The sequence below is a fragment of the Polyodon spathula genome, chromosome 23 (genome assembly GCF_017654505.1).
Source record: "Polyodon spathula isolate WHYD16114869_AA chromosome 23, ASM1765450v1, whole genome shotgun sequence".
In the NCBI taxonomy this organism is placed as follows: Eukaryota; Metazoa; Chordata; class Actinopteri; order Acipenseriformes; family Polyodontidae; genus Polyodon; species Polyodon spathula.
Window position 1 is genome coordinate 23,744,735 of NC_054556.1, and position 21,128 is coordinate 23,765,862.

General features: G+C 41.1%; 1 protein-coding gene and 1 pseudogene across 1 annotated transcript; one reads left to right on the forward strand and one right to left on the reverse strand.

Annotated features, from left to right (window-relative positions):
• Positions 1-3,635: 3,635 nt before the first annotated feature.
• On the reverse strand, positions 3,636-4,634 carry LOC121298447 (annotated as a pseudogene).
• Positions 4,635-9,660: 5,026 nt separating this feature from the next.
• On the forward strand, positions 9,661-12,527 carry LOC121298226 (protein snail homolog Sna-like). The gene is made up of 3 exons (XM_041225209.1): positions 9,661-9,860; positions 10,785-11,258; positions 11,773-12,527. The coding sequence occupies exons 1-3, from the start codon at positions 9,785-9,787 to the stop codon at positions 11,952-11,954; spliced, it is 732 nt and encodes a 243-aa protein (XP_041081143.1). The 5' UTR covers positions 9,661-9,784; the 3' UTR covers positions 11,955-12,527.
• Positions 12,528-21,128: the final 8,601 nt, after the last annotated feature.

Here is a 21,128-nt window from a genome sequence, read left to right on the forward strand (position 1 = left end):
TAAATCCAGCCAGGAAACAAAGGTGTGAATTCAGGTCTGTCTGGCTTTTCCTTTAAAAAAAAAAAAAAGATGACTGCGTTGTGGTAAAAGCATAGCAAAGTGCAGTAAAGCCGGTACAGCACAGGCAGGCATGGTTAAAGGGAACGGTGCTAAAGGATAGTGCACTGTTAACCAAGCAAAGTTGCTTGGCAAATATACCATGATTGCCTTGCTTATAAGAATATCACAGCTCCGCTGCATCAGAGAAAATGTATCCCCGTGAGTTGGACAGTGTTGGAATGTATGTGGGGAGCTGAGGAGCTTGAAATGGCTGCCACGTTTGTAGTCACAAGATGGCGAGTGTGTGTGAGTGTTGTTGACATCCATAACTTCAAACAGGACAGTAGTCAAGCAGAGGTTTTTCAGCTATTGTCTTCATCAGAAACAGCAGCAGGATTAATAAAAGTGATTCAGTATTTGTTTTGAATCTTTGATCGTGTTAATTGTCTGGTTACTCAGACCTTTTGATAAATAAACCAACAGTAGTCAAGAATAGTTCTGTGATGAATATGAAATTGAATTTAAGACAATAACCCAATCTTTTATTTTTATTTTTATTTTAAACATTCTGTAAATAACTTTGTTGATATGGCCCATTAGTATGATCAGAGGTTCTCTGGTCTTCAGCTAGGTTTGATTTTATTGCAAGGAGGAGACAGCTTGCATGCAAAATCACCTGCCTCAGAGTTAGTCATAGCTTTGAGGAACAGGAATGTGTGTCAGTAGATGTTTCAGGGTGTGTCAGTCTATGTCAAAGATCTTTGTAGATAAAGGTGTATAATTGGCCTGTGATGCACTTATTACCTGATAGACAAGGTCAGCAGTGATTAATATCACTGGCAGATTTGTAATGGTGCCAAACAGTCACAAGACAGATGGAGACATATTTAAAAATACTATAATAACATAGCACAGTAAATGACACTCTAATGAAGTATGTAGAGTACAGAATACTATGGTATATGGTGTTTGCTACTGCTATAGAATACCTTTTTGGATGATTGCTCTTGTGTTTAATTGCTTCTTCTGTCTGACAGCTGGGCTAGCTAGATTGTCTAACACTCAGTAACACTCTGACACATACACCCACATCAAGGTGGAGAAGTTTTCTATTCCTTATTACTGTGCTTTGCAGGGAATAATTTAGACTCCTATTGCATAACAGTTTGAGCCATTTCCAGGTTTTCTTGTGAACCCCTATTGAAGGTGGCCTGTACAAATAAAGTGGTGTGTCTAGTTAAGCTCACACTAAAAGCTGGGACTGCTCAAACTGCCGTGCAATGGGAGCCTTCAATCACACGTTGCTTTGATACTGCACTGGTTGGGGCTGTAAGTTAATCATCAGAACAAGAAACACTAACGATATAAGGGAAGCAGCTCTCTCAAGATTAACACTAGACTAATGTAAGACATTTGCTATAACTGGTACTGTGTTGTAAAGGTTAGCCTTTAATTTGTGCAGAGCCTGTGTGCAGAGTATGTGTACAAGCATGGTGTCCTGACCTTCTGTGCAAATTGTACTCCATTTAACAGCAGCAGTGCCTCTCAATTGGTGCTCCAGCTGTGTCTGAGATTTAATGTATGTTTTATATTGTTTGTAACAATTATCATACTCTGTCTGGATGTTTATATATAAAAACCGTTTAAAAGCTTGACTGGCACTTCTTTAACCAATGATGAAATCATGTTCTAATCTACATGAAAACCCCCGTTGGTGTTAAAGCTGTGTGCGGATGAAGCTCCTTTGTAGTTTTAATATACAATCGCGCTGTGTTAGCACACCGGTGTTAGACTGCCACCGTGTGGCCTGTTTGGGAATTCCAGTCATAGTTTCTATTATGTCTTATCACCAGCAGAGGACGCTCTACACCCAGATATTTTAATCCATTTCTAAACTACTTCTAATATATATATATAGAATGGGTAAAGATGGGTTCATTTGTGCTGTAATATTGCATTTCTCTTAATATTTCTAAAGAACTTTAAAGCAATTTAGATGCAGAGAGAGGCAATAATAATATCTTTATATAGCACCTTTCATAGTGGACCACCATCACAAAGCACTTTACAGAGGTAGGCTGTGAACTATGCATTATATCACAATAGGACATTGATTTAACATCTCATCCACAGGATGGAGCACAAGGAGATTGCGTAACTTCCTCAGGGTCACTCAGTGAGTCACTGAGTGGCAGAGGTGAGATTTGAACTGGTGACCGGTTACAAGCCCTGGACTTTAACCACAAGACCACACTGCCTCTGTCTTAATGGAAGGTAATAGTTAGAATAACTGAAAATCTGCCAATAAGAGCAGCATGGATGTTCTGAGAAACCGGTTTCTGAAATCGTTCCAGAAAGAATGAAGGTGTTGTTCTTTCTGTCACTGCATAATAATGCTCCCCTGATCCTACCTCTGTAAGAGACTTGTAATTTGTCATGTCTGGATGAAAGATCATTTGATGCTGTTTAAAACTTAATAACAGCCATGGTAAATAAAGCACGCCTCTCACCTGAAACTCATTTCTGGTTGCCTTATTATATAAAGTTGGCATACACTGTAGTATCAAGCTTGATATATTGTACCGCTCAGGACAGTGATACTGTGTGAAAACAACGACGTGTAAATTAAAGCATAATTCCCATCTGCTATCAGGGGGAACGGAACTAATTGAGCACGGTGACTTTAGACAGCGAGGGTTTTTAATGCAGTAAAGCTGTGTTATTATACTATCACACCGTTTCAACATTCAGCAATGGCAGAGCAATTAAGAATGCGCGGTACTTAATACAACCCTCCAGGTCAATCTCAGAATAGTCTAATTTACCACTTGCATGCATACTGATGAAAATAATAGGCGTACTTCAACGGAATTGCTATAACCTTAAGACCCCGCTGAGTTCAACGTTCTGCCTCTCTATTTCATTACGACGACACCAATACTGTTGCATATGAGATTTTAAAACAACCCTGTTCTGATGACAAGATATACACTGTTGGTACACTGATGGTCTCATATTTCAGACATGAAAGGAACTGTAGCCGGGACATAAAGTACTCACATAACAATGTCTCTGAAGAACAAAAAAGGAAACGAATCAGCTTCAAAGGGAAGTTTATTTCTACCACCGCTGTACCGCATTTATATTTACGGTATATCGATGTAATGTATTTAATGAATAGCTAGCAGTCTCTTTGAGAATTGTGTTTAATATCGTAAAGTTTTATCAGAAGTTGTTCTGGCTTGGTACTGTTAATAAGCTTGGGAGGCGCACGAAAATAAAATAAAAAATAAATAAATACATCATATAGTTATTTTATTACGAGGAAGAACATCATTCACAACTTATTATTACGGCATCGGTTAAGAGCACGTGTACAAATATTATTTCAGCAACAATAACTTGACAAATGAATTGTGACTTAATTGTTCAAATGAAATGATGAAGGTATCTTCTGCGTTAGGTACAGCGTGCTATGCACAGTAAGCAAACGAGTCCATGCATTTATCAAACTGCTAAGCAAATAATTGTTCTCAATTTAAAACATCTGGATTTTGTAATCGGCACATCTGCCGCACAGCCAGAAGAAGGGGCACTTAAGCGCATTCAAGGTGCAGTATTTCTTTGAGCACCGCCACGCAATGACCAGGACTACCCGCATTCGAACCCGGGCAGCGCCGCTTGCTTTTCAGCACCGTCCCAAAGAACAGCTCCATCGTTCTCCGGCGGAATTTCCGGTCCCTGGCGCTGTAAATGATAACGTTCCAGCAACTACTGGAGGTCAAGATCCAAAAAGCGTAAAAAGAAAACTCGCACCATTGGTACCCTAGGACGCTGCCCACCACAAAAACGGCAGTGGGGCCGAAACAGGCAGAAAAGGAGACTGTTAGAATGACGATAGTTTTCGCTGCTTTGATGTCGGAAAACGAGGGTGTGTTTGAGATGCCTTGGACCTTAGGCTGGGACAGTTGTTTCCTGGCCTTGCTGAATTGTCGTATGGTAGTAAACGTTATCAAGTTAATGACAAAGGTGCCTCCCAGGAGAGAGAAATCAAAGGTGGGGAATATCAGCATGACATTGCACCCAGTGCCGGCGTGCGCTGACTCCCGGGTGGAGAACGCATAACTGCACATCTTACTGCAAGGGCTGTAGTGCAAGCGGATATCCTGGCTGAATAGCAGAGGCACAACGGCTAGAAAGAAACACAGGAGCCAGGAAAACGCGATCAGGGCGATCGTCCTTTTTTAGTGACCAAGGGAGTTTTGTGCAACGGCTTCAGCACCGTGAAACTCCTTTCAATGGACAAGAGAAAAATGGTGGTGATGGAAACGAACGTGCACCCCGCGAAAACAGGACCTATGACGTGACGGGGGTGGAAGCCCCAGACAGCTGTTGACAGGGTCTCGTTGCAATCTTTTTCTTGAATCAATATCAATATGGTTATTTCAAGGGACTACCAAGACACCAACTGCTAGGTCAGCCAACGCCAGAGAAGTTTTTAAATACCCTTGTGGGGTTCTGAATCGCTCTGACCCAAGAAACACCAGAAGACTCATCACGTTCCCCAATATGATAGCAAAAATGAAGACAATCATACCGCACACTTTGAGAACATCGCCTTGTAGGATTTCACTACAAGAACTGCAGTTCCTTTCATTCTTGACAGATCTCATTTTTAGAACTGCATTTAACACATCTTAAGACTTCTTCGGGGATATTGATAACGTTTAGACCCCACGAGTCATCTGTGGGAGAAAGGAAATATTAGCCTTATTATTATATGATTTAATTGATTAATCAACCAATTAATGTATTGATTAATTAGTGTACTTGTTTCAAATATTTAAAACTGTTTTTAAAAATTGTAATATAGAACCTGTTTCTGAAGCTATGGCATTATAAAATAAGTCAGACAGAATTCTAGTACAAGACATGAAATCAAATCCAAGGAAATATCAACGATGGCTCTAATGATTCAGTCCACAATCGTATTTGATTTTGTTGACTATACTGTGAACTAAATGCAACAGATTTTAAACACATGTTAATATTTTATTTTATGATTATTTCTGTTTAATGATTAAACATTTGATTTTACATTATATACCTCATAATAACCTAATTACGCAGGATTTTTTTTCATTAATAAGTACGCGTTTCAAATCTACAACTTTCAAGTCTGAAACGACATTTAGTTCCATTTGCAGGAGCACTGTAGTTTTACAGTATTTTCATAATTTCCACATTCATACATTCAAACTATAGCTTTATAATATTCTTGCATATTCCGTCTACGTAAGCGCAAAACAATTAAAAGCTTAAATCGTGCATAAAAAATATAAAGCTCTCTGACCTTAAAAATGCATTAATATAAGTACGATAATGCTGAAAACAGACTTTACTCCGGTAACGCAAAGATACCGTTCCTGGCTTACCTCATTGACGCTTGTTGCTTGCAGGTAGTGTGTCAAGTTCGCTGGCGCTGGATTGTTGAAATCTCTACACCCGACGTCACGCTCAGCCAACAGCCAGCAAGCCAGCCCCCGCTTTTTCAAATCCATTCTGCGAGATGAGAAAGCTCAGAGACTAGCATGTGCTTTGCATACATGTGATCCCGGTATTTTGATGGGTGGTGGTTATTAAAGATGATAGCTATAGCCAGCAGCTGGATCTCTTGAGATATAATGAAAAACGCAAGCACGCGCCCGTTCAGAGTCCCATAGCAATGCTCCAATGACAGTGGTTGTACCCATGTCTTTGGTTGTGTTTTATACGTCGGTGTAAGGTGCACTGTAAAACCTCTTATGTGTTTTTAATGTTATTATTCTATCACGTATGGACGCAAACGTGTGACAAATATGTTTGATATAGTATAGGCTTTATTACACCCAGGAATAACCTTCTGGTGTAAAATGGAATATGATCATATTCTTCTTACCTCTTGGGGTGATACGGGTTTAACTGATCACGTACCCTGCTACTTTAGAAAGGAAAATGGAATATGGTGTTTCGGTGATGTGGTCCTCTCGTCCAGTCTTCGAGTGCCTATTGAAAGAACACCGGCGTGTAAAATTTTCGCGTTAGCAACAGCTCACTCAAGTCCCCACAGTAACCTACTCTACAGTCTCTGAAATGAACACTGATCTATCTAACCTGTGCATTTGCAACCACATATTCTTTTCACATTTATAACTTGAAGGCTCTTGAAAATAGATTTGTGCATTTATAATATCGCCCACTCTTTCTCGATGTCTTAGCAAAGCCTGATTACAGTTACAAGTGGCTGTGACGTCTTTAATACATCCATTGTTTAATTTGAACCGGCTCTGCACAGATTAATTGCATTAGCTTCTTGCAAGATCATTGCTAATTTCAGCCTATCGATTCCTGGGACATACATGTCACGGCTCATCGTTCTAGACTTCTGCACCCGTCACACAACCTTCAGAAGCTGTAACCGGTTTTGCTCTCTGTGGTAATGTTATGTAGAGTTTATTTAGTGTACTGCAAGCAAAATGCCAGTTTGATAGGAACAAATCCTTAAACCAATCGATAGTGACATTGGACGCGCTCTCTCGGTTCATTCTGTAAGTAAAAACATGTTATGCAGTTGAGCGTGCAGACTGAAATCTTCCATCCAGAATGTAATGCCAGTGCAATGTTGGTACTGTCAACCGTCATGTTATCGACGTTTCTCTTGTGTACTTATTTGCTGTTTCTTCTCTTCTTACACGAGCTGCACTAATCATGTTTTTGTTGAAATCAACAAGCTACCTTTGGCAGGATTACATCACGATTGCCAGTGATGTTCAATACGAACAGTGAGACTCCCAGTCAGACTCCAGCAGACAAGCACAACTGAAAAGCCTGACAGCTCCCTCTTTACACAGCTCAATCAAAAAGACCAGCTTCTCATCAAACCTGCAATTAGGTTTACACTCAACCTGCTGCTGTTGCTGTCGCAATAAACTCTGCTGTATGTTAAACCAGAGTAGTGAGTTTTATTTTTAAAACTGGGTGAGATCCGGGTTTCAGGTTTTAAAAAGCCGCACAAATCCTCACTCAGAACCCCTTCACAGTACAACACACGTCTAAACCATAACGGGAAGATTCTTAAGAATAAAAAGTGGGGAAAAGGGGAATTTAAAAACGTGATTAATGTAATCAAAGAACTACAATTGACTGCAGATAACTTCAACAGAGGTATATACTTGCATATAAGTCCAGAGATGTGAATAAAAAGATTTGTCAGAGCCTCGCCAGTTTTGACAAGATACATTTCCAGTTCAAAATCCCAATTTAGTGTCAACGAAGTCAGAAAAAGGATTTGTTTCACTTTTATAAAATCCATGTTTTGCTTGGCTCTTTCGAGCTTTATTAACATTATAACAAGATCCCGCTTTACCGTGTGTTGTTTGCTTCTGCTATGTTAAGTTTATTCATGCTATGAAAATATTTAATTTGCGACATTGCAGATAATTAGAGGCATCTTGGCCACGTGGTTTTATTGCAGTTTGACCAATAGGAGTCAGTTTGAACTACAACACATGAAACGGTTCGAATCAAACGATCTTCAGAAGAACTAAAAGTGAGCAGATAATATCGAAAGTACTAGCAAGAAGTACGGAAATGGATTTCAAAACCTTGGCTAGCGCTCCATTCAAAGTGTAATGACAGTGTTTCAGAAGAATGCGAAGTGGTTAGCACTTCAACTCTCTCTTATGTTTCATCTCACAGGCTACGGGCAAACTGTGAGCCTGCTGTTTCAGTCAGCGGCTTCTTGGGAGCAGATGCAGGAAAGTTTAATACTGAGGGAACTATTATTTTGCAGACAATAGGATCTGATCATACAGTCCGACTGCTTTTTCATGCCGTGGCCTGATGCTGCATGCTAATGCAGCAATGCCCCCCTTTAACATTGCAGACACAGAACACACAGCGAAATAAAGAAAATGATCCAGTAATTTATTGATCCATATTATAAATGATTCCACACTTTATAATAGTGTCTAACGGACATTTTAAACCGTTCGAAATGTCTTAAAGCATGCAATATCACCGGGTTCTCGTATAGACATTTTAAGGCTCTTCTGTATATTTAAAACTAGGTGCTGCTACTTTTTTTAAGGAAATCTTACGAAATAATGAAACCACAGGCTTCAAAGCGTCTCAAAGATGCATCAGTTAATCCACACAAGAACCAATCCAATGCATGGAGCAAGCTGTTTTAACCAGAACAGTGTACAGTGCACTCGCACAAGCACACGCTGATTGCTTCCAATAAAAAAAGAGGTTATTTATTAATCTACATTGTGCCATTTAGTTTGCTTTTATGTATGGTGTGATCAACCTCGTGATATATGCCACAGTATATGTGGAAATCAGCGGTTTAGTGTCATTGCCACTATTGCCACAAGAGGGCGTATACTGCAAACACCTACGACCAGAATTATTTTTTTAACATGATGCCGGTACCCCATTCGGCCACCAGAAGCCGCTAAAAATATACAAGTGCTGGTGTGTCCATATAGTTAAACAATTCACCGAGATCAAACGTTATTAAAGCAAATGTAATACAGTGTATGCCATCAATCTCAAAAGGACAAATGCTGTTACCGTTTTGCTGAAAATGACGTATTCTAGTACTGGTAGTTCCGAGAGAGAGAGAGAGAGAGAGAGAGAGAGAGAGAGAGAGAGAGAGAGAGAGAGAGAGAGAGAGAGAGAGAGAGAGAGAGAGAGAGAGAGAGAGAGAGAGAGACTGCTTTTTACACCATTAATATGACGTCAACAACAAATGCTGCATTATCAGTCTCTGTGGTTTATTGTAGAAACTGTGTATTGTGTAAGGAGTTTTGTTCAGATTTGTTTTGCTTATGCAGTTGTACGTGTATTTTAGTGTTTACTGTTTTTTTTTATTATGCAATAAATAAAAAAAAAAAAAAAACTAACATCCAAGCTGAGAGAATAACTTTAGCCATGAAAAGCTGCACATATAATGCAACAAAAAATTCTAGAGTTTAATGAATTATCTGTTTATCCCCGGAGCCGCAACACAGACGTTTGTCCTGGGCTCCGATCAGACGGGTAGATAACGACTGATTCTTTCAATGCGTATGCGATTCAACAAACGTGATAGACTTCAGCCACGTGCAAAATATCACATTCACTATTTTTCGCCTTGGGACACCTGTTTTGAAAATTCCTCGGTGAGCACGCTTTTCTGATTTGATTGGGGCATGCTGCGAGTGCTGGGCGGGGGATCTACCCGCACACCCCCTCTCTTTCCACGGACCGGGTGGATATCTCAGGCAGTGGGCTGGTTTTGCACGCTGTAGATTGAGGCAAGTGTATCAAACACTATGCTCATTTCCTGCCGCAGAAGATCCTGATTTCATTTCGCATTCAGCACAGATTATTTGACTCGCTGTGCGCCTTGATCTGAGTGCGCTGGCTGCGTTTGTGCGGCGTGATTGACAGGCAGGATTCGAATGCTGTTGAAAGGCAGGATTGCAGACAATAGATCTGCTGTCTATATATATATATATATATATATATATATATATATATATATATATATATATATATATATATATATATATCGCTGATTTATTAAATGGTCACTAAATCATTCCACGCTGTCTGTGCAAAGTTGTGAAAAAAAAAAGAAAAATACACCGAGGATAAAAGTGTGTCGAGACTGACTTTTATTTTAAGGATATTTTGTTATTACTATTTTAAAACTAAAATGCCTCGGTCTTTCCTCGTCAAGAAATACTTTACCAGCAAAAAGCCGAACTACAGCGAGCTGGAAAGCCAAACAGGTATGCGTGTTTTCTTTATTCACTTTACATTAACATGTTAAATCCACGCGCACGCTACATGTGTTTAAGGTGTCGTAAATGATGTTGCTTTTGCAACGGGAACTTGAATAAGCGAAATGTACTGGGCACCATATTAAAATGACACACTGTGCCACCATTGTGCCAATAAACGACGGGGAGTGTTAACTACGGTATTTGTTTGACATGTCTCAGGAAATGTAGCGTGGTTTAACACACTGAAAACCACTTAACGCCTGAAAGTCTGCAAACGTTTCCCACCACAACCCGAGTGTCAGAAGTGGCAGCTGTTTGTTAATTTTGAGGAGCAGGACACCCCGTATACGCTCTACACAAGTTGAAATGAAAGGGCTTTTGCACCAACTATATAAATGAGTCTGGGGTTCAATGTGCGCTTTCACAACTTTCTCTGTGCAGCACTGCGTGTTTCTAATGGCACCGTCGGTAATAGGACTCCAAGTAGTGCCCATACAATATTTTGTTGTAGTTGGAGCAGACTGTAGAGTTATGTAAGTTAAACGGTCTGTAAATTGTAACGTGCTATTTTTTTTCATTCTAACACACCGATATATACTTTCAGTTATTAAGCACCCAACTCGTTGCTGTGCAATTAGGTTATTGTTAAAGGTAGGTATCTGGGCTGTTACTGACGCTCTGTGGTAAAACAGGTGTGGAAAGCATTGTAAACCACAGACAAGAGGCCAGGTGTGAGGTGTGGTACAAGCTGTAAAAGATAGTGAAGCCTCCTGATGTCACAAAGCATGGTCCTGTTAAAGCAGGAGACCAAAACACATTTTGCTGATGAATCGCAAAGCAGAAACCAACTCAGGTTTCCTGTATTTCAGACCAGCTGTAACTTATAATGCTGTGGTTGCTTGTAAATACCCTCTCACCATGTGTTTACAGTGCTAGTGTCTCCAGTCCTGACCGAGAGTTACCCAGGAGGTGAAATTAGCGCTGCTTGCTACCCTTCAGCCCTGGTGTGGGATGTAGGGCTCCTCCTCACCCCCGAGGCAAGCCCCTTACTGGAGGGTCCCAGCCCCATGGACCTGAGCTCTCTGTCCAGCAGCGAGGAGGACGAGGGCCGCTCATCGGAGCCCCCCAGCCCCACACCTGCTGAGCACTTCCCATGCACATGCTGCAGTAAGTCCTACAGCAGCCCCGCAGGACTGTCCCATCACCAGCTGTCCCACTGCCAGGGCGAGGAGGGGGTAGCCAATGCCCGTGCTTTCCGCTGCAAGCACTGCCCCAAGGAGTACAGCAGCCTGGGCGCCCTGAAGATGCACATCCGCTCCCACACCCTGCCCTGCGTGTGCACTACCTGCGGGAAAGCTTTCTCCCGACCCTGGCTGCTGCAGGGACACATTCGCACACACACCGGTAAGCATTGCCATGCACAGGGGATTGGCCCTATTCTGATACAAGAGGCCTGGGCTGGGCTGAGTTGGGCTGGGCTGGGGGGGAGATAGTTAATAGACTTTTGTTTGAATGTTAAATAAATGTTTAAGTTTCCATTAATGCAGAAGATAGAGAGGTAGCAGCTAGGATTTTGTAAATTATTATTATTTTTTTTTTATAGCTGTACACAAGGTTTTAATTATTAAAAAAATTGTTAATTCCAGGATGTTTAGGACAAAATCTCTTCAGCTGTGTCGAAAGAAAAGTAAACGCACTGCAGTAAACTTGTTAAGGGATTGCATTTGTGTACAGTGCAGGTATACCTGCTTACACATTTATAGATACAACATAAAAGTATATTCTCTATGTGCTCCATCAACACTTCAGGTTGAGAATATAAACTTAATATAAACTTTTTTGTATTTTAAAAAAAAAATTTTTTTATAAGAGTTCAGTGTATCTTTAACCAGTTCTTGTATCCCCTCTTGATTTGCAGGTGAGAGACCGTTTTCCTGCCCGCACTGCAGCCGTGCCTTCGCTGATCGCTCCAACCTGCGCGCCCACCTGCAGACCCATGCCGAGGTGAAGAAGTACCAGTGCACCACCTGCTCTCGAACCTTCAGCCGCATGTCCCTCCTGCACAAGCACAGCAAGGCTGGCTGCTGTGTGTCCTCATGAGGGGCGTCTCCACCTTGTAGACGTCGGGGGGCGTGGGGAGCCACTGACTATGGAGAACATTGGGGATCCACTTTGCATTTCAGAGAATTCTGTTATTGAACATTACTTCCCTCTCCATCACAATGTGTGTCTTTAGAGCAGTTATTCCAATCCGATTTGCATTGCCAAACAAACTGCAGACACTAGAGCATATGAAACTTTTTTTATATATATTTTTGAATAAACTTATATACTGCAGTCTATTTTCATATATATATATATTTGTACCTATGTTTGCACCCCATCTCTCTCTGCCTGAGCACAAAGAAACAGGTGCTGGGCTGCCAATGGTAACACACACCAAGAACCTTATTGAGTCAGCTGCTGCCTGATGTTGTGCAAAGGCAGAGCATTGACAGGTGTGCACCTAGTGTCCTTCACAAGGCTGTTGACAGGTACCTTCCTGTAAGTGTTCATGTAGCACGCAAATGCAGTGACTGTAACAAGTTTGTTTGCAGCGCAGGGAGGTATGGAAAGGGTTAGAGGTTGGGTTGTCACTTAGATAACTGCCATCGTCTATCAGGATATATTGGTTATGTACAGTTTACAGATATTCAATAAAAAATTATTTATATAAAATGTTTTGTATCTTTTTATATAAAAGCAGGTTGCCCTTATCACAAAGAGGAGAGCTTTTTGTACTTTTTTAAAGTAACAAATAAATGCTGCTTTCTTTGACAGGAAATGACCCCACTAAGAGGTTCACACAACTTCCTGTTAGAATTTTGCAACAATGCTGCTCTCCTGTGACCCCAGTGCCAGCCAGGATGAAGCACTATGGCTTCGCCTAATGGCAGCTCTGCCCCTTGCCAGTGCATGTGGGCTGATGTGTGTCTATCGGCACCTGCTTATAAAGATTGGAGAGAAGGCAGGTGCTGTTATACCAAAAAAGCCTCTTTATTTACAGGGCTGAAGTCAAGGCCAGCGTCTTACAAGGGAAGGCCACTTCCCTCACGTCAAGTGCAGGATCGAACAATAACACAATATATACCGTTGCACTGCAGTGCTTTGGACTGTCATTTTGTATTGCACTGCAGAATGCCAGGGCCCATATTCCAGTTGGAATTCTTTCATTGCAGAGTTAAGGTGCAATAGTTCTGCATGCAGCAGTACATTTTTGTAAGGTAGGGATGAGGCAATCAAGCTCTGTCAATGACCAGGCTGGTTAGCTGATGACACCTTAGTTTAAGGATAATAAACTAAACATTTGCAACTAAAGGAGATTTATGAATTTGTGGATTTATCACGGCATCAAAAAATGGCAGTGGAAATCTTCGTGCAGTGTTAGAAAAGATTTCAAATGTTTTTGCACTGTTGCATGCACGTCTTAGAAAGTCTGCAACGCCACATCCTGACAGGTTAAGATCCTTGTAAGCCCCTAATTCTGAGGCAAGATGAACTGATTGACTTTGGGGAGGGGGGTGGGGGTGGGTACATCTTCCAGAAAAGTAATCCAACACTGAAGCAGGCTGACCGTGAGAGACAGGAAGAAGCTGTCAGGAATGTACAAACAAGTTTCATCCTGCGCTCCAGATAAAGACTTCCAGCAGTTTCTCAGGAACAGCATATTCCACTCACAGTACAGGACTGATGTTCAGTGAGCACTGTCTGTTCAGAGTAGTGCAGTACAGAGGCGGGTTCAGGCAGTGGCACTATGTTATGTGTAACAGTTCTGTAAAAGAGGGTTGTGGGTGTAGAGTTGGGTTTCATAGTCAGAATGAGGTAGAGGTTTTGCTTTGTAGTTCTATCTTTAAATATAGGTGTGTACGTGCTATTGTGGAGTATAGAGGGGTATGGCTTTGGTTTACAGTCTTGAAAGGTTTTAGAGATGTTTTCAATAGAGGCAGCCGCTGCTTATCCTGGAACAATTTTTCAAACAAATAAATGCCGCTTTCTGACAGACAGGAAATGGCCCGAGACAACTTCCTGCTTAAAATGCCACAATCTCTCCTCTCCAAGGACTGGTCTTATCACCAGTGGTCCTGTTGTAAAAACAATCTGGTTTCCATCAAAGCAGCTTCAACACAGAGTCCAAATCTAAAAGTGTGTTTTATATATATATATAATCAGTGCAGTGTTTCCTTGCTAATATTATAGCAGAGGCATAATTTCCCTGTCTCCAATTTGACGTTGCTCTAACCAACAGCAGCTGTGGATTCTGCCAGAACAAACAGCCAAGCTGATAGATAACATCTTCACTGCATCCCCCCAGCTGGAAGGGATCAGCTTGCCGTGTAGAACAGACAGCTATGTAACCGGACCAGACCTCCACAGGGATATCACCTCCATAACTCATTAAAGACAGCCTGCAACAAGGATTATGAGAAGAGCTTGGAGCATTTCACTGGATTAAGAGTCATTAAGACTCTCAACCACTGTAGTACGAACCGTATTCTGCTGTTGATCTTTATACAAGTTTGCTGCAGTATTCTTGCATAGTAAATTTAACCTGCATGTATCCCATGCTAATGCATTTAGAATAGTTTACCATGCTTTACTATGCTATTTTTTACATACTTCACCATACCATGTTCTCTATATTTTACTACTTCTTATGCTTTTGGCAAAATTTCTTAAGGGTATGCCAGGTTTCACAAAAAGGCATTAGGTATGGGTAAAATGTGTTACATTTCATTAGCTAATGATGTAACATTTAGTATTGCCCTGTTGAATGCCCAAAACCGCCCTGATTTCTTCACTGTTATAGAAAATCTCCTGTCATCACAACAACAGTAATAATCATGCAAGTATGAGTCAAAGAGGGAGCAGCTAAGGAGATCACTTAAAACCTGAAACTATAGTGGAAACACTGATTTTCAAGCAGGTGCTTCCACTGACTAACACAATGGGCGTGTCTGCTTGGCTGCACCTGGCTTAGAAGAATGCTCACCTGTATTCAAAGATATGTGGAAAGCATGTGCCTGAGAGTCCCTGGGAGGGGCAGGATCAGGAGCACGGTGTAATTGTGCTCCAGTCCAGGCTCACTATGCCTCAGAGACAGGGGAGGGTTGGCTATTGTTGCAGGCCAGTGTAGGCACGCTCCTGATGGCAGGGAGGGTGAACGGCGTGTGCCGAGCCCACTGATCAACAGATAGCTGGTGCCCTGCAGGCACAGCAGTGCACCTGCCTCAGATCCTGCAAATCTGTGCCCAGGAGCCTTCAGGAAATCTGCTGCTAAACACAGGTGGGATTTAAGCCCCAAAATGAATACTGTAAAAATAATACAGCAGGGAAAGTCTCCTTTATGTACAGTAGGTTTCCTGATTTACCTTGATTTGGAGCGCACATACCTAATGAGAGCAATTAACAAGCCTTCACCATGTGAAACACACACAATTAAACAAATATAACATGCTGTCACTGAAGAAATGCTGTAGAAAAGGATAGTGTCGGGAGTTACATTATGGGATAGAAAACTCTACTTTTCTGAAACGATGAACAATGACAAATAAAAACTAGGTACTAGGTTTTTGTAACATTATTTTTAAATCTGGGACTGCACTGTGGCAGGACTGTAGCAAGCAAATAATATTTTACTCCAGTCTTTAATCAATGTAAGACTGTACTGTACTATATCCATAATGCTTTTGCTGTTCTGTACTATTGAATTGCAAAGGTACTGTACAAAATATTGGTCTAGTTTTATTAAGAAGATAATTTTTCATTTCCCCAGCAATTTATATCAGTGCTTCAGGAGAGCGGGGATTCTTTCTGTATAATTGCATGGTGAGATATTCTACACAGTACGGTAAGGGAGGTGTCCGATCTCTTCTACGCAGTAAGGTAGCAGGTAGCTGCTGGCACCGAGGCAGGTGTTTGAGAGGAGCTCTCAGTACTTTGAGCCCCAGGCTCTCCGCAGGTCAGACACCTGTCCACTCGGAAGGGACTCAGGTTACCACAGGCTCCCTGAGTGCTGAGGGGCAGGACATATTGGACAGTCAGGGTTCAGCAACCTGCCTGGAGTCACGACGACATCAGCAGCTGTCACTCTGAAACACAACCCTCTCTGACCACAGCCATGGAAAAAAAAAAAAAAACAATACATGTTGTATTCATGCAAAGCTCATAGCTCACCCTGCACTCACATGAAATTGTTAATACATGTATTTACACAGTATGCTGAATGACTGGTTTTATCATTTACCCCACAGCTCACTAAATACTCCTGTTTAGAAAACGTGTTACTCATAAACTAAAGATGGAAGTGAGCAAACTCCCATAATTGAAGTCTATAAGAATTAAGAATGGCTTGTGAGACATGTGTTAAAACTTTACTCCCACAGTCGTGCTGTAGATTACTAGCACCCAAAAAGGAAATAGTTATTATTGAAATTATTTTTTATTAAGCAATTTGTGAGGATCTGTGTTCTGCAGGGGGTATGCAGATCTTGTGTTTTTGAGAATATGCAAGTTCCCACAGCACTTGCCTTAAACTCCCAGCAATGCTACCCCCACAAAAGCCTTTCCAGATGCTGCTCCTTGAAGGAATGGCTCCATTTCACCAAACCATTGGCTGTCTGAAAACACAGCCCAAAGCCATACACTAATTCTCAAGGCTACACTTTCCAAATATCTCAAACCTTGAATAGACTGTACACTAAGGTCTGGAGAGAATAGGCAACATACTGCGTTCTCAAGGGAATCTGTGCTCAGGCTATTTGCCTGTTTGGATTGCTGTTAAGGACCTGCTCATATAGGAAATCTGGCAGCGTGCTATTAGATACAGGTTTTATCTGACAAGGGACACAAGAGGCAGTAACCTACAGCTGGGGTGTTGGGTTACACATGGGGGGCATATAGGAACAGAGGGGTGTAATCTTTCATTCTATATCATTTAGTCAGCCAAGTAGATAGTTAATTCACTGTTAAAATACCACTTTCGTAGGAGGACATTTTGTGTCCATTCATAAGAACTAAATAACACTGTACAACTGCAAGTATTTCTAAAAAAATAAGTGTAATGCATATGTTTCATAAATACTACAAAATGATACAAAACAGATCTGGATAAATACAGCAGAGAGTCACAGACATGCACTGGCAATGGCACATTTTTAATACACTGATGACAGCATGTTGTGAGTCCTGCTTGCTACATCGTTTTTCAAAGTAATTCTAAAGATCGCATGACAGATTGTATTTTGCTTTGCATTCCTACGATATCAGTTGTCTAAAGGAGCATGCACTTATTATTACAGTGTGGTGTATGGTCTACGAAGGTGTCATCAATGCCAGTTCACAGTGTTCCCTGTTTTTACACTGCAGTCAGAACCCTGCCTGTGGTTTTACAGGTTTCCCATTAAAACTGTTGATTCCCAGCAGGATGTTAGCTGAGCTACTGCAAGAGCCATGGCACCTAAGATCAAAGGCAGTCTCACACAATATTAGACTAGTGCCTCTCTCACCCCCTCCCTCTTCTCTTCTTCTTGGTGTGGTACCACCTGTCTAAGGAATTCAGCTACCTTCCTCCTCACCCGACAGCTTGTTACTTTCACAGCAGCACAGTCATCAAGATTCTTTCAAAACAGATCAATGCAGCTGCCCGCATAGGCTCACAAACACTAAGACAGCAACGGCATCGTCACCTGTTCTGTATTTTAAGGAACTGCTACCGATCAGCTTGATTTCGTTCCTTATTTTATTTTTGAGTCTTGTAAATGCTTCCAGAGTACATCTCCCCTTTACAGCCACAGCTCGCCAGCTCTTCCTCAGCTCTTCCCACGGGGCTTCCACCCACAGTCTGCTTTTCATTCCCTTCAGCCCCCGCCATTCTCCTGGATCTCACACACACACACACAGCACTCATTAACCTCCAGACAGGCTTTGGGGGGGGGGGGGGGGGGGGGGGGGGGGGGTCTCAATCAAAGGAGCAGACCACCACAGACACAAAATGTGCCAGGGACTGGAATCAGCAGCTTAACGAGGGCTGAAATGCTACATTCACAGCAATCCACAAGGTGTTGCAGACTGGCAGCTAAAACAATTGAATCAGGGACAGCCTGTTACTGTTTCGTCCCGGGTTCTGACCAGCTGAGAAGCCTGTGTGTGGGTATGAGCCTAGTTCCTTGGAAGTTTGCTCTTGGGAGGGCTGCAAAGCAAGTGCGAGTGGGGGTGCAGACGACTGGAAGCACCTTGCAGCAGCTGCTTTCAATTATCTGGGAGAACAGGCGGAGACCACTGGCGCCAGTTGGGAGCCAGGAGGTCAGGAAGGAGAAAGATAATCAAAATACGAGCAGGCAGTCAGCCCCTGTGGATCCAGGTGCAGGCTAGCGGTTCAGGGATCAGGGGCTCAAATCACACACAGCCACCAAATCACAGGGGTAAGCCACTTCCCCTTCCTTGAGTGGCAGCTACAGCCTTGCTGTGTCTCAGTTTCTCAATATCTGTGCAGGGTTTCCTATATGAAAGATATAATCTATTCCACAGAGCTCATTCGAATAGAATAAGGGGGAGCAACCCTAATCATATGAACACAAAGTAAAATAGGTCAGTTTGTCACGTGATCTGAGGAGTACATTGTGTGCGGGGGGTGGGGGGCTAATGTTCACCTCATTTCATGGCTTGTTATATGAAACAACAAACATTGCATAATTTCGAATAAAATGTTCTGCCTCCTGTGTAAAGAACACAGGATTGGTTCCCCGCTTGTTTTTCTTCCCTAGCCCATCCCCTTAGATGCGCACTGAACTGAGACCAAATTTCCTACAACACTTGTTATATTACTGCCCCCAATACTAGACATGCCCTTATAGAAAGTATAGTGACTATAGTAAAGGCTTTAAAGGCTTCTTTCCTTCACTGGCAGAAATAAACAACGACCCAGAAGAGCTTCTAACCCCATACCACTACTTCGGACAACTTTTATACAAAAGAAATTCTAATAAAACAAGACTCTTTAATAAATAAATAAATAAATAAATAAATAAATTAATTTATCAGTGAAAGGGCTGTAACTTCTTATATGACAACTTCCACCTGTACTTCTGTTATTCCTAACATGCCAACAAAATGTATACTTGACTGCCATCTAGTGGACAAAATGTACCTGTACACATCTATATTGCAGCAATGAAAAGAGGAGTTTTCATACAACAGGTTAACAGGCTCTTTGGAATCTAAGAACCAAAACCCCAACAATAGTCTGCCATCTGGTGGACAGTTTAAAACAACAACGACAATCATAAAAAGGTAGATTTGGACCTTGCACACATAACCACCACTAATTCTCCAAACAGGCAGCGTAATAGTCTAATCTCACCTTGCATTATATAGAACTCCTTCAGATATGCTACAAAGGAATTCTGAGCCTGAACTTTGCCTGGAAGATTCTGGACAAGATTTTTTTTTTTTGTAACATTGCCCACCATCAAACAATAAGCAACTTGAGATCACAGGTGTTTTTCATGTCAGTCACTGAGAATAAACAAAACACCAGGCATGAATGCATTGAAATACTTTTTTATTACTATTTGTAACAACCACCATATATATATATATATATATATATATATATATATATATATATATATATATATATATATATATATATATATATATATATTATATATATATATCTAATATATCATATATATATATATATATATATATATATATATATATATAGATAGATAGATAGATATTGCACGCTATAGATACATACATTGAATAGTAGTACACATTGTTGATTAGGCCAATGAAATTAACTTAAATGAAACCCAATAGCCTGAAACAAACTATAAAAAAAAACATACAACCAATCATTTATTTTACAATACCTAATTGTTTATTCTATGGCGTTTGTGTGTATACTGCTCATGAGCGGATGGCAATGGCCATCACCCTGGCAACATGTACACAGAGTGTAGCCGTCTTATATTGTACTCAAGACTTCTACTGCCTGGCAACATACTTTATTAAAAAGACAGTTTGTAATAATTCAATCACTACATGTTATGAACCCACTTTAACTGAATCATCCATTCCTTAATAACATAAAATTAAATATCTCCACCAACTTACAAAGTTATTTTACCCCTGACTTTCTCCAGAATTTATTATGTCCTATTATTTCTTCCTGACTGCAGCAATTCCCCACACAGCTCAAAAGAACTGCAGTTTCAGGCGGATTTCTCCGATCCCACGACCAAACCAGTGTCCTCTTTCACACCCAGGAACTCGAGTGCGGATGTCAGCGCGCTACAAAGATAATCCCTGCAGGTGTCTCTGCCTGAGCGCACTAAGTGTCTGGCCGGTAGGGTCACTGTAGCGCGATGAGGAGAAACAGTCACTGCCGGTTTTACTGCCAACATAACTCTCCCTGTGGAATCCCCACCGAAGACCGGCAACTTCACACAGCCAGGACGCGAACCTGCACTCCCCTGACTGTATGACTCGCCCTGCACAAAACACGGCCATGCTTTTACCAAGTGTGCCACTCAGGGGGCCCTAACAGCAATAACAATCACGAGAACTGAAAGACATTCATTAAAAAAACAGACATTATGCAGAACGGAATTGTCAAAATAAAAACACAAAACAATAACAATCACGAGAACTGAAAAACATTCATTAAAAAAACAGACATTATGCAGAACGGCGTTGTCAAAATAAAAACACAAAACAATAACAATCACGAGAACTGAAAGACATTCATTAAAAAAAACAGACATTAGGCAGAACGGCATTGTCAAAATAAAAACACAAAACAGGCCTACATTCAACACAGATAGCATTTATGTTGTTGGTTGAGGAGTATATAATACTAATTAATTAATTAATTAGTTATATAAATGCATGCATGTAAGAAGATCTATGTCCTCCAAATTCAATTACTGTTGTATATATTAAGAATATAGCACATTCTAGGGAAACGTTTGACAGCTTTGAAGCTGTGCACCAACAGCACAAAATCCCACAGCAGCTGCTGGAAAACTCTACAATATTGATCGTCGGTCTCACCAGATTTTAAATCCCCTCAGATTAGAGGTTATTTATCAAACCCTTTTATTCCAAAGTGCAAATTCCACCACTGTTTCTTAATGATTAGGCTAACTAAAACTAAATCGAAACGATTACATTTTGTAACTGGACTTTTTTAAAATTACTTTGCTGTTATTATTTTATTGTTTCAGTTTC